This window comes from Cyanistes caeruleus, chromosome 20 (assembly GCF_971803275.1).
Source record: "Cyanistes caeruleus chromosome 20, bCyaCae1.hap1.1, whole genome shotgun sequence".
Taxonomy (NCBI): Eukaryota; Metazoa; Chordata; class Aves; order Passeriformes; family Paridae; genus Cyanistes; species Cyanistes caeruleus.
Genome location: NC_141720.1, coordinates 915,843 through 930,035, shown reverse-complemented (window position 1 = coordinate 930,035; position 14,193 = coordinate 915,843). Strand labels below are relative to the sequence as shown.

Here is a 14,193-nt window from a genome sequence, read left to right as displayed (position 1 = left end):
AGCCTGGACACAACAGAGCTTCCCTGGGGCAGGAGGGCTCTGACTCCTCTCTTTGCTGCTCTTGAGCTCTCTCCCTCTCTGACACCTGGGCAGAGGCTCTCTTGTGTCCCATCAATCCTTTCCTCCTTGCTCCATGGGGTTTTCTGTTCTCCCACTGCTCTTCCCACACAGCCTCTCTCAAGCTGGGCTCCTGTGCTTTGCAGGACTGTTCTCTGTGTGTTCTTAACCTGAGAGGCTCAAGAGAGGAGGGCCTGGGTTCAGGGGCTGGAGCTGGAGGTCCTGCTCCTTTCTTTTTTTCCCAAAAGAATCTTTTCCCTGTGGCAGTTTCCACATCAGGCACTGCATCCTTGTCCCTGAGCAAACTCTCTCCCATCTCCTGAAGGACTCAACCTATCTCTCTGGAGGCTTGCCAGGGTCTGTCCTTTCCCTGACCTTACCTCTGGGGCAATCCTTATTCAGGCTTTAATCACATCCTGTCTAGACTTTGCTGCAATTCCCGCTTTTATGGGCTCCTGAAATCCCTCCAGGCCCTGGAGTGCCAGAGGAGCCAGAGGGAGAAGGCACACGAGGTGTCCAGCGTGGCCTTTGGCCTTGTCCACCCATCTCCAGTGGACCTGGAGGCCTCCCAAAGCTCTGAGGTGTCTGCTCAGTGTGGGCCACGCTCGTGCCCTTCTCATCCCTCCTCTCTCCGCTCTGGCAGGGCCTGCAGGTCAGGATGGGCCTCCTGAAGCCCTGGAACCTCATGGATGGGCTTGGCTGGCTTTATCATCTTCTCTGCAGAGCAGGAGGCTTTCTCCTCTTTCTCTCTTCAAGGCTGCATTTCTGGACACCTTTTCACAGTGATTTTGTTGCCACATTTTTCTTTCCCAGGTGTGATGTTGGCTCCCTCCCGCCCAGGCCCCAGGGCTGTCCCCTCTTGGGCAGCCCATTGCTCCCACCTTCCCTCTGGCCTTCCAGCTTCTCCTGATTGCCCTCAGGAAACTCTTTAAACGTGTCCCTGTCTCCTGGGCAGTGCTTTTCCAGTCAGGTCCCTCAGCAGAGGAGGCTTTGCCGTGGTGCAGAGCACACCCAGATGAGCAGTGTGGAGACATCAGGGTCGGCCTCTGTGAACATTTCCCCCCTGTAAAATCTGTTCACACCCCCCCTAAAAGGTCCATGGGACCTCAGTCACTCCAGGGTGCTCATCTCTGTCTTCAGAGAGTCCTTCTGTCCTGACATTTCTGTTTTCTGACATTTCTGTTTTCTGTATTTCTGACTTTGGGGTATGAAATTACTTCTGGTAAACACCCAAAGCTACTTTGAGCCTCCAAGGAGGAGCTCTGGTGAATTGTGTGACTTGCCTGGGTGAGCCCAGGGGTTGTGTTTGTTGTTGGTTTGCGCTTGGCTTTTGTGAGCCCTGTGATTTTTCAGGGCAGATCTGTTTGCCAAGGGCTGTTACAGACAGGTCACAGCCCGTCAGGGTGTGATGGCAGCTCCACGTTTCTCCTCCAGTGTCCCCTCATCCCTGCTGCCCTGGGGTCACCCCTGGTCCCCTCCTCAGCTCCTGGAGTGGGTGGATGTGTCCAGCTCCCACCTCTGGGTCTGGCAGAGCCCCAGGCCCTGCGGTGCTGCCTCTGCAGGTGCAAGGGAAATTTTGATCCTCCAACAGCCTGGAGGAGCAGGGACCTCTATCAGCTGCTCTCAGACCAAGTGTCTTCTTGTTAACAGCATCTGATAGAAATACTCTTACAGAGACCACAATGAATGTGCTTTTACCTTCTACATACCAAAAACAATCTGTCCCATCTTCCTGGAAAAGCTCAAAGCTACCTGTAAATACTTACCTGTAAATTACTTATACCTGTAATCCCACTTCCAAGATTCCCTACTGAAACTTGCTTGGTTTTGAAGTGATTTTCCTCCTGCTCCCAATCTTTTTTCTACCTTTCCACAGGTTTCTTTCCTCCATTTCTGTGTGACTGTTATCTGATCATGCTTTTATCTCCTTCACTTTGGGTTTCTATTCCCAAAATCCCTTCAGCATCTCTTCTTTGGGGTTGAGGGAACTGAGATGGCACCAGACACACCCCAGAAAATTTACATTTAGGCACAAGGTGGGCTTGGGGTGAAGGTTGTAGTGCAGTTTCTATCTGGTTGTCCCTTGTATTACCAACAAGATCAGAAGGAATGAAGAGAGTGGATGTGGGCACTGTGCCAGCAGAGTGTTGACAGCAGAGGAAGGGATTTTCCAAATAACACAGAGAAGAACAGCCCCTCCCTGGTTTCATTGTCAATTAAAGCTTCACCAGCAGCTTTGTACTTGCTGAGAATCCCACAAAAATGAACTTGCACTGCGAGGAGAAATCTTGTGGCAAAGGGCTTGGTTTTGGATTCGGAGGCAGATGCTGTTCCCTGATGTGAGACTCCCCAGTGTGTGATAACTGTGCTTGTCCTGAGCTGTTAGCCAGCTTGTCCTCCTCAGGACGTGTCCATCAGCCACGGACACAAGCTGTGCTGGCAGCTGGGACCTGGTCCCTGTGGGAGCAGAGTCACCTCTCTGCTCCCTCCACCCCTCTGGGACTCTGGGTGTTGCCTCCTTCTGCAAAAGCTGTGCTAAAAGGACACAAACCCTTCCTTGCTGTGGGCTCAGTGTTGCAAAGCTTTCCCTTTGCTGTGGGAGGTTTTGGGGGGCACCCCAAGGCCCTGAGCAGGTCTGGCACCCCCTGTGCCACTGTCACATTGCAGCTGCTCCCTGGCATCTCTGGGACAGGGACAGACCCAGGGAACGGCTGGAGCTGGGCCAGGCCAGGCTCAGGCTGCAGAGCAGGGCAAGGTTCTTCCCCCAGAGGCTGCTGGCACTGCCCAGGCTCCCCAGGGAATGGGCACGGCCCCGAGGCTGCCAGAGCTCCAGGGATGCCCAGGCTGGGATGTTGGGGGGTCTGGGCAGGGCTGGGGGATCCTGGGGGTCCCTCCCAGCTCAGGATATTCTGTGATTCCAGGATTCTGTGATCTTTGAGGCTTTCTGTGTGTCCCAGCTCCTGGAGGCTCACACCTCAGCTGTGGCACCAAGCTTCTCATCCCTGGGAGGCTTCTGGGTCCAGTGCAGTGGAGAAACTCATTCTTATTTTCAAGGTCCCATTAATCTGAAGCAATTGGACCGGGGACCTTAGGCGAGGCTTTTCCCACTGCTCTGGAGGAGCTCCCAGCCCCTGGGACACTGGAGGCAGTGCTGGAGCTCTGGGCAGACACTCAGGCCAGTGTTTCCTTGTTTGGGGTGTCAGGTTTGTCCCCTGCAGCTGCTCCTGCTCTTGTGAAAACCAAACTTTCTCACTGAGAACAGCGAGAAGCTCCTCCCTGAGGGTGATCAGAGTGACCAGATTTGCTCTCAGGCTGCAACTTCTGCAGCGTGCTGGGATTAGTGGGCAACTTATTCCCTCCTCCTGCTGTGATCTGTGAGTGGTGTCAGCGGGAAGTGGCAGGAGGGAGCAGAGAGGGTGTGTTTGTGTGGGGCAGGTTCATCCCTCCTGTCACAGGACTCCACGAGCCTCAGGAAGCGGCTGAGGGAGGGGAGCCTCATCCAGAGCCCCTCGGGAAGGGCTGTCTGGGCTCCCTGTCGAGGCTGCTGCCTCTCCCCAGGGCAGAGGACATTTCCAGGACATTTCTCAGTGCCAAGAGATGAACTCCCTAGAGCTTCTCCTTTGCTGCTCCTGTGCTTGCAGGTGACTCTCTTTGTCTACTCCGACCTGCTGCTCTTCACCAAGGAGGACGAGCCCGGGCGCTGCAATGTGCTGAGGAACCCTCTGTACCTGCAGAGTGTCAAGCTCCAGGAGGGTGAGTGTCTGCAGCAGCGATTGGAGGCATTTTGGGGTTTCCTGGCTGCAAAGGTTTCTGGCCAGCAGCAGGAGAGCAGCCTGCTGTCCAATGCCATCCTTGCTGGGGTGCAGGGCCAGCATCATCTCTGCACTAACCTGTGAGCTCCATCTCCTGGGACACCTCAGGAGCACTCAGACCCTTTCCAGCCTTTTTGGGTGCAGGTCTCAGGATTTGGGCTGCCATTCCCTGGGGTCTGTTCCCCTGGCTGGGGTCACGCTGTGACAGCAGGGACTGCCCGGGGCTGGGAAAGGGAACTGAAGGCTTGAGGTTTCCTCTGTGGCGCCTCCAGGGAGTTCAGAGATTGGCTCCAAGGGTGGCTGGCCAAGCTCTGATGACCTTTGCTTTGCTGCTTTGCTTTGCTACTTCTCTCTTCAGCCGCCCATGGTTTCCCTGTTGCTCACATCCATCCCCTGCTCACCCCTCAGAGCAGGGCTGGGGACCTTGCCCTCACTCTGCACCTTGGCTGCCACCTTTCATGTCCAGCTGAGAGCTCAGAGAGGGCTTCTAGGGCAGGGTGACTTGAAATTGGTTATTTCAGGCTGTACTAAAGACTCCCTTTATCTCCTCCTGCTCTAAAGAGGAATGAGGGAATTGCTCTGCCACGTCCTGTTTGCTACGGTGGAGCCACTTCTTGGCCCTGGGCCCAGTTTCACCTTGCTCCTTGTGTGGTGTGGTTGTTTTTTGGGTAAGGGATTGTTTTATGTGCAGTGACCTGATTGTGCCACAGCTCCTCATCCAGCCCAGCCCTGGGACCCCATGGAGAGGATGAGATAGAAGGAAAAACTTTGAGGTTGGTCAGATACTGAGTTGCCCAAAGAGGTTGTGGGATCTCCATGCCTGGAGGCGTTCAGGACTCCTGAGTGCCCTGGTCTGGGCTTTCATCAGGGGATTGGACTCCAGAGCCCACCAGAGAGGCTCCTTCCAACCCAAATTACTCTGGAAGTGGTGAGCCGATGTCTTTAGGCAGTCCTGTGGCCCTGACCAAGAGGAAAGAATCCAGATCTGGGCTGTTTCTCCAAAGGGATCCTTTTCTGGGTGAATTTTGCTGCTTCCCATGACTTTTTCCAGCTGAGCCATGAGCTCTGTGGATGGACTGTGTCTCTGCACGTGCCCCACGTTGTTCTGAGCCTCAGTGCTGGTGACCACAGCTGCCTGTCAGTTGTTATTTCCCATTTCCAGCAACGTTTCTGTTTCCAGATGAATTCCCTGACCTATTTGGTGGCAGCAGAAACACAAGGGAGGGAGATGGGGCACCACAGCCACGACCCATTGAGAAAAGCCATTGAAGCCTCCCTGGGCTTTGTCGAGTGTGTTCTCAGCACTGCTTATTTCTAAGAAAGGGACAAAAGAAATTGTTCCTTGTTAAAGTGCTTTTGGTCAGCTTCTGGACCACGTGTGTGTGCTGCCAAAGGCTGGGGAATAGCTCTGCTCTTTTCACCTGCTTGGAGAAATCATCTTCCCTGGTGCTGCTCCTGGCTCTGCACACCGAGCTCTGTCTGCAGCAGCACAGGGTTGTGCCTCCTCACCTCAGGCACCGTGCATTTGTCAGCGGTTTTCTGCCACTTTATTTCCTTGTTGCCATAATAACTTGGCTGGGTCGTGTCTGGAATAGGTTCCCGAGGCTCTCCAGAGGAGATGGAGTCCCCAGCACTGACCCTGTGCTCTGGGAATCCAGCACAGCTGCAGCTCCAGCCCTCCTGCTCCAGAGGCGGGGGGAGAGAGCAAGAAGATGTCTGTCCCTTTTGGCAGGGGTTTGCTGCTGCTCTCCTGAGTGACTGAATGGCACATGAATAGGAACAGGCGTGTGGCTGCCTCCAACAATTGAGACATCTCCGGTGCGCTCAGGGCCATTGTGCTGTTTCCTGTTCCTGCCGCTTGCTGCTCTGTGCGAAAGCAAATCAGTCTGATCTGCTTCACAATGCTCTCTCTTCCTGCTTTACAAGGCAGCAGCAGCAGCAGGCTGATGAGCACCACGCCAGCCAAGGTTCCAGTGACACAGGGCTGCCTTCCTCAGCACACACTGTGGGAATTTCCACGCTCCGGGATCCTGGTTCCCCTCCGGGCGGGTGTGCTCAGCTTTGGGACAGAGAGGAGATTCCTTTATCCCCCCCCTATGCTGAGAACCCATTCCCAGCTGGGATCCTGCAAACAAGGGCTCCTCATGTGCTGTGTCACTGGCCTTGACATCCCAGCCTGCTGTACTGTGCAGCTCCAGGGTGCTCAAGGGCCAAGAGGGGATTTATGGGCATTTTGTCCTTTCTTGGGATGCTGGGGAGCAGCCAGGGCTTGTGGATGGCACAGGCACAGTTGACATTACTCTGGAAGCCAAGCCAGGCCCCACCACAGCACATGAGGAAGAGAAGGAAACCCAGGATCCTGCCCGCGCCCGGCCCCGGCAGATGCCACATACATCACCCAGGTCACAGCCTGGTACTGGGGACAACAACAAACATCCATTCAGTGCTGTCCCTTGGCCAGCTCCTCTGCCAGTGGCTCCACTTGCAGAGATGCAGCTGCAGCTTCGCTCTGATCCTGGTTTTTCTTCTCTGCAGGTTCAGAAGATCGCAAGTTCTGCATCCTTTACCTGGCAGAGGTGAGTGCTGCTGTTTTCCACTTTAGCTTTCCAGTGAGAGCTGCACAGGTACTGACAGCTCTGATCCTTTCTTTTGGGGCAAGGAGCACTGAAAAAGCTCATTTTAACTTCCCTTTAAATGAATTTGCCAGAAGCCTGGAAAAGAAACATAATGGCTGTAGAATATATGAATAAGAAGCTGCTAAAAGGAGCTTGGGCAGCACTAGGACAGGTTTCTTTTCTCCTCCTCCCTGTGGATCTTCCTTGAGACATCTCACTTTTATTTTCTCTTAGGATTCTTTCCCCTGGGGGCAGATTTCTTTGCCAAATGTTTTGTCATTATTTTTAGGCACCTTGCTTTTCTTGTCTTCAAACATCCAGGTTTGGAACCCTCAAATAAAATAAGGAAGCCCAGTCTGAAAGACAGAATCATAGCTCTGAACCCACATGTAGCTAAGTGCTGTAACCAGATTTGGAGTCACCCAGACATTGGCTCAGTCCCTTTTGTCAAGTAAAGGACTCTGCAAAATCACACTGCACCTCCTTAATCATTGAAAGCTGTGGGTTTTTCCCTTTTCCAGTGACTTTACTGTGTAAAGTCCTTGTATTTTCCGAGGTGGAAAGGTGGGTCTGGGAAAGCTCCCCAGGGCACAGAGGAGAAAGGCAAACATTGGAATAAAGAACCATTGTGAAAGTCGGGTGCAAATGCTCAGGATGGAAGTTGTTCACCTTGAGTGGCTGGAGCTGGGCCAGGGCACGACTCACTGCAGAATCCTCATCCTCTCTTGTTCCTGCCCTCCTGTTCCTTCCTTGTCTCCTCTGTTCTTTCAAAGAGCAGAGTTTGAACAGCCCCTGCCTGTGACAGTTTCTGGCTGATTTGAGCACTGCAATAGGTGCAGGGAGCCCAGGGAGGCTGTGGCTGCCCCATCCCTGGCAGTGAACAAGTGTTGGACAGGGCTTGGAGCAACTTGGGATGCTGGAAGGTGTCCCTGCCATGGAAAGGTGTGGAATGGGATGAGCTTTAAGGTCCCTTCTAACCCAAACCAGTCTGGGATTCTGGGATTCAGTGTGGACCCACATTTCTGCACCCCACAGGATTTGGGATTTGTGGGAGTTTGTCTGCATTTTCCCCATCCCACACCATTCCCTGCAGGACACACACCCCGTGGGATGTGTAAAAGCTGTCAGAAGGAAGGGTTTGCTGTCTGCTGGGAATGGGCAGCCTCACAGGGAGCCATGTGGAGCTGTGAGTGTGCTGAATTCACACCCTTCCCTGCTCTGGAAATATCCTGCTGACAGGAAACTGCAGGTCAGGGGTTTAATGCATTGTTACAAGTGTTTGATTCAAACCCAACATATTCAGACCAAATCGACTTAAAACCAAACAGCTCAGTAAGTTTTTCCTTTGAAAAGCAAATGGCAAATTTGATCTTTTTTTTTTTCCCTGGAAGTTTTCCTCTGCAGACACCAGAGTTTGTCTTGGGAAACTTCTCCAACAGAAAATCCTTCCAGCAGCAGCTCCTTGTGCTGCTGTGGTGAGCACTCATCCAGAGCTGAGCAAATTGATGCTGTGAATCTGTGCCTGAGCTGGCTTTGCCGTGGACATTCACAGGAGAGCCTCTGGACAAATGCCAGAGAAATGTCCCCACCTTGCCCCATCAGAGAATCCCAGACTGGTTTGGGTTGGAAGGTTTAAAGATCATCTTGTCCCACCCCTCCCATGGCCAGGGATGCCATCACCAGAGCAGGGCCTTGCAGGGATGGGGCAGCCACAGCTGCTCGGGTTCTGTGTGGACACATCCCTGCACCAGAGGGTCCCTGTGGCCCCTGCTCCTGCTGCCACCCTCAGCTGCTGCCACGGAATGCTTTGGACAAATGGATTGCAGCAATGCTGTGGCCTGGGTGATGTGCTTCTCCCCATCCATGTCCCAGATTATTCCACAGGAGCGTTCCTTTCCCAAAGAGTTCTCTGCTCCTGCTGGGATCAGCGCTGCTCACTGAATGCCCTTTGGGATGTGGCATTGTCCCAGAGGGAGGAGACAGGGAGAGCCCAGGTTCTGTTGTTCCAAACAGCAAATCTGAGTGCTGGGAAAAGCAATTTACTGATGGCACAGGGGCCAAGTCTCAGGGACGCTCTGGGACATGGCAGATTTTGTACTCCTGGGTAATTTTGGAGCTGGCTGTTCTGGAAACATCATCAGGAGAGTTTGCAAGGAGCATTTTGGGCACTGTTTTGGCAGACCAAGAGGGCACCTGGGCAGATGTTTTGGTGATAGGGAAGAGGGCAAAGGGGCTGGGCAGGGGGTGACAGCAAACCTACGTGACCAAGTGAACAACTGAGGGGAGTTTGTTTAGTGAGAAGGGAGTGGAGATGAGCCTTTGTCTGGGAAATGGGCTGTGTGCTCTGCTGGAATTGTTTCTCAATTTCCTCTCATTCACAATAGGACAAGAGATTGTCAGGTTTGTGGCTGTGATTTGTCTGATGGGCACAGGGGGAAGGATCCCCTGGGCTGTGGGGGAGAAGGCACTGCAGGCAAGGCTGCAAGGGCTTGGATCCATCCAAGGACTTGAGGTAGAGTCTGCACACTCCTGGCTCTCACCAGTTTTGTGGTATGAACGTTCTGAGAGGACAGAATTGTGCACCTCTGCCTTCCTTGCTCCCTTGCCAGTCCTGCTCAGTGGAAGGGGGGACTCCCTTGGCTCCAGCCATTCTGCTGCTGCTGGCCAGGAGATGTTACCAGATGAAAAATCCTTTCCTGCTCTCTGACATTTCCTCTGTTTCCTCCGTGGCTCATTGCTGGGATGCCAGAGAGGTTCCCCAAGCCTTGAGTCACCCAGCTCACGTGGGAGCTGGACACTCAGACCCTCTGCCATGTCACACTCACAGCAGCACCTTAACTCTTTCCTGAACTGAGCTTTCCATTTTCCTCCCTCCAAAGGCCACCAGGTCCCAGCCCCTGCATTTCTCTGGGTGCTGCTGAGCAGCCCAAGCTGCAGGTGCAGCGAGACAACATTAGAGCAATGCCAGCCTTTGGAAAAGCCCCTCTGGAGGATGCAGTGACACAAACCATGTGCACATTGCCCCAGGTGCTGAGGGTGCTCTGGAACTGCCCAACCCAGCATCCCAAATTCCAGCTGCAGAAATGTCCCCCTGTCCAGGCTGTCTCCTGGGATGTCCCTGGAGCTGGAGCACCCATGGCAGTGGCTCTGGAGTTGGTGGCCAGGCTGCTGCGTGGTGCAGACAGGTTCTGAGCTGTGCCTGCTCTGCCCAGGGCATTTCCCTGGCTCAGATGTCGAGTGACACCAGTAGCAGGACATCAGCCAGAGCCTGGGCACAGGGCAGCTGTGCTGGCCCTGGGTGAGTGAGCTGGGTTTTGCTGGGGCCACTCAGCTCTGGGGTGTTTTCCCTGAGAGGAAAGGATGTTTGCAGTGCTGGCCCTGCTCTCTCTGCCAGGGCGGTGTTTGCAGCAGGAGCTCCGTGCTTGGCTCCTCTCAGGGGTTCTTGTGAAGGCTTTTACCTGATGAGCCACTTCAGGACAAGTGTCTGGCCTGGGGAAACAGCCCTGTGTCCCTCCTGGCTGCTCCACAGCAGGTGGAAAAGGTTCTTCAGGCTGATTTTCCTCCTGGAGGTTTAACAGGATAACAGAATGGTTTGGGTTGGAAGGGACCTTAAAGCTCATCTTGTTCCACCCCTGCCATGGCCAGGATGTCACTCCCTAGGTCAGGTTCTTCAGGCTCCTGTCCCTGGCCTTGGACACTTCCAGGGATGTGGCATCCACACCCTCTGGGCATCCCCCAGGCCATGCCATCATCAGTGCTCCCAAAAACACCACCCACAGCAGAGCCGTGCAGAGATTGCTGTGTCCTGCCAGTGTTATCTCCATGCTCATCCTCTCCTACAGCACCCCTGGCACCCCAGCTCTGTCAGGGCTCTGTTTTACTGCCAGGGTTTGTTTTATGGGCATCACCAGAGCCACAGGAAGAGCTGTGGTCCCCCCACTGCCCCCAGCACGGGAGCCAACAGAACTTTCTCAGCAGCCCTTGGTTGGTGGTGCGTGAAGTCAGCAGGCAGCAGCTGCCCGTGTTTTGTGCACAGGATATTCCCAGGGCTGGCTGTTTCTCCTGGGGAAGGTTTGCTCTGTGATTTGGAGCCATTGTAGTCTGGAGCAGTTTCCGAGGTACTTCCCCTCTGGGATCTCTGCTGGCCTTGGCCATGGCCCAACACCCGGAGCGCTGGAGGCCAGGGGCTGGCAGGGCTGGGCTGGGCTGGAGCCCTGTCCCCAAACCACCCTGCCATCAACCCTGTGCAGAGAGGAGCCCGGGCAGGGAGCAGGTTGATGCAAGAGGGAAAACCAGAGCTCTTTCCTTGGGGAATGTACTTTGGAGAGGTTCAATGTCACTGTGGAGGAACAAAGTGATAATTAAATACGTACATGTTGGATAAATGCAATTTTGGCTGTTCATGCCTCCCCTCAGCCTTGCCCACAATACCTGGGACACACCTGGGGTGTGTGGATCCCTTTCCCTGAGCTCTGCAGCAGAGGGAAATCTGCTCTCCTGGCTGTGGAATTGCTGTGGCCGAGGTCAGGGAGCTGCAGCAGCTGAGGGGGAGCAGGAGGGAGCAGAGGGGCGCTTTGCTCCCAGCTCAGTGGGAGCTGAGCAGGCTGTGTGCTAAATCCAATCAAGGAGATGGGCTGTAATTGAATCAGTGAGGGGCTCAGGGCAGGGCTAGGTGAGCTCTGTGTCTGTCACAGCCAGGGGATGTGAGATGTCCTTGGAATTGCTTTAAGCCTCGCTCCAGGGGAATCTCAGGAGCCTGGCAGGGCTGGGAGTGTACAGCAGCCACAGCAGCAGGGTGGGCTCCTCACAGCTGGGGCTGAGGTCTTGCTCTGTTCTCTTCTGACCACAAGTGTGGGGCAGGGAAATGCCAGCCTGGATTCCATCCCAGCAAATGGGTTCTCATCCTCTCCTCTGAAAGTGGGAATGACTTCCCAGGGATGAGTGGGTGGCACAGGGGTCCAGCCTGGTGTGGGACTGGGGGAGACTGGGACATCCAGGATGGGAAAAACTCACTGTGACACTCCAGGGATGCTCAGAGCATCACTGCCACCCAGGATCTGGGGACAAGGGGGAGCCCTGCCACCTCCTGTCCCTGAACCACAAACCTCTGTTCACTCTGACTGTGTTCAGGAAGCCTGAAAAGGAATTTTCAGTGTTCAAGCCTGTAGGAATAAGAGTGGGGATGTCCAGGCATAAGAAAGCTCAAACTTTGTCTTTCATGGAAGTCTCATAGGGGCAAAGGACTGAACCAGAGCCCTCTTTCCCAGGAGGCGATGTGGGAGCTGGGTTTATTTACCACTTTAGAGGATTTTGGATGAAGCATGAATGAATTCCCATCCAATGCAAACAGTGATTTAAATGGTGTGACTAAAGAGCATTTCCCCTTCTGGCTGTGTTATGTCTCTGGGGTCACAAAGCTGCAGGTTCTCTCTGACCTTTTTGGGAAAAAACAACTATTGGGGACCTGCCCTTCTGGAAGGAAATTCTAGGGGAAAAGAAAAGGGTTTTTTTATGGCCCTTAGTGAACAACTCTTTTTCCTTTCTTTGCAGTCTGTCCTAAAGTTGTACTTCTATTTTTAAATTTTTTTCTATTCCCATCTGGCCACGTAAGGAGATGATCCAACCTTGGGAATTTCTGGACCCTTTATAAAGTGAAAGGTGCAAAATCCCAGCAGACAGCAGAAGTTAGTGCTTCATTTTTAACATGAGAGATAAGCTGCTGAGAGAACTTGGTCAGAAAGTTCCTTAAGTGAGTGAGATTTGGCCCAAAGAAAACCTGTCCAAGACAACAGAAGATGTGTGCAGGGGAGGACACAAGAGGAGGTGGGCTCAGCTGCGATGACTTCCCATCATTTCTCTTAATTCCTTCCTTGCTGCATGTTGCTAACAGACAGTGTGAGACCAGAGCTGGAGCTTCATCCCCAGATTCATCCTGATGTGTGTTAAATGAGGAACAGGACAGGGAGGCTGCTCTGGAGTTTTATCCCAAATTCATCCTGGTGTGTGTTAAGTGAAGAGCAGGATGGGGAGGCTGCTCTGGAGCTTCCCTGAACTCTTCCTCCCAGCCCCAGCCAGCCCAAAGGCTCCTGTTCTCACCAGTTCATGCTCTGCTGCCTCACTAATGTTTGCATATGGCAAAGAGCAGTTTCCACCCTTGGTTTCCCCTGCAGTGGCACCGGGTGCAGGACTGATGTGCTCTGCCCCTGCTGCACAGGCAGCTCCCCTGCAGCACTCTCCCTGGCTCTGGAGGAGCTGATTTCCAGTCTCTTTTCCTCTCCTGGTGCAGGCCACAGGTGTGAGCTCTCCCCTGGTGTGCCGTGGTGTGTGGGGAGCAAGGAGTTTGCAAACCCAGGCAGGGCCTGCGACACACAGCTAATGACCTTCTCCCTGCTTCCTTTACGTCAGAAGTCGGAGTGCTTATTAAGTTTGGAGGCTTACTCCCAGGAGCAGAAGAAGAGGATCTGCTGGTGTCTGGCTGAGAACATCACCAAGCAGCAGCATCCGGCAGCGGCTCCTACGGAGAGCAAGGTAAGAGAGTGGCGCGGGAGCTGGGAATTCCTGCCCGGAGCACGGAATGTGGGGCTTTGCTCAGTGATGCTCCTGCCTGTGCAGGAGGCTGTTTGTTTGCCAGGTGAGGAGTGAGTTTGTATTCAGGCACTGCTGTGTCTGCAGCTTCCTGCCCTGCCTGGGGATCAGAGGCTGCATTTGCTTCCGCTGGCTGGAGCTGCGGCAGGCTGGGCTGACACCTCCCAGCATCTCTGTTTGGGTGTTTGGACAGCTGAGGCTCTGCAGCCCCGTGGCCAGTCTGCTCTGAGAGCTCACCTCTGGGGCAGGGCTGGGAGCAGAGGGAGAGCTTCGAGCTGTGTCCTCTGGGTGCTGATGAAATGGTCACGGGAGCAGTGGGACAGAGGTTTTCCCCTTCTGTGCCCTTGGGTGGGCTCAGGTGTTTGATCCTGACCCCACAGGTGTCCCCAAAGCACAGAGGGGTCATTTGGGGAGTGCTGTTTTCATGCCCAGTGAGATAGCCCCAGCACTTTTCCCACACTGAGCAGCTCCAGCCTGGCCTGGGAGCGCTGTCCCAGCAGCTCTGGCAGAGACTTGTGTGTGTGCAGGGCTCTGAGGCTCTGTGGGGCTGTCATGAACACCCTCATCCACCTCCCCTGGGGCTGGGACTGCCCCACGGAGCTCTCTGGGACAGTGGCAGTCTCTGCAGGGACATCTTGTGTCCCAGGGGCTGGGTTTGGGTTGTTGGTGAGTGATGCTGCTCTGGGAGAAGAGAAAACCCAGTGCTGAGTGTCTGAAGAGCTCTAAGTGCTGCAGATGGGGATTTTTGGGGTAAAACCCCTGGAATCCCTCCCTTGGCTGGTGCAGGGTGGTGGGGCAGCTCCTGCCCCATGTCTCAGTCCCTGTGTGGGTGCCTGGTTCCAGGGCAGGAGTCCTTGGAGCCGCGGCATGGCCGGAGCCGGCGCTGCCCGGTCCTGGAGCAGGGAGACGCGGCCGTGGCTCTGCAGCCTCCCAAACTGGGTCAGCACAAACATCTCCGCGGGAGACAGAGCCTCCAGGTTCCCTTTCCTGCACATTTCAGGCAGACTAAAATAGCAACAGCAGCACACAAAGCCTGAGAACCTGGTTACCGACCAAAGCTCTCACTCTGCACACAGCCCCGGGCAGCTGATTCACGGAGGTGACGGCGCTCGGCCGCTCCTGCT

General features: G+C 54.4%; 1 protein-coding gene across 2 annotated transcripts in view; it reads left to right on the top strand.

Moving 5' to 3' along the window:
- The window catches only part of RGS3 (regulator of G protein signaling 3), a 59,968-nt gene that overhangs the window by 23,125 nt on the left and 22,650 nt on the right, over positions 1 to 14,193 (top strand). For both annotated transcript variants that reach the window (XM_086857908.1, XM_086857909.1), the window contains 3 exons: positions 3,699 to 3,810; positions 6,405 to 6,445; positions 12,890 to 13,012. In XM_086857908.1, coding sequence (XP_086714034.1) covers positions 3,699 to 3,810; positions 6,405 to 6,445; positions 12,890 to 13,012 — 276 coding nt within the window. The remainder of the gene's footprint in view (positions 1 to 3,698; positions 3,811 to 6,404; positions 6,446 to 12,889; positions 13,013 to 14,193) is intronic.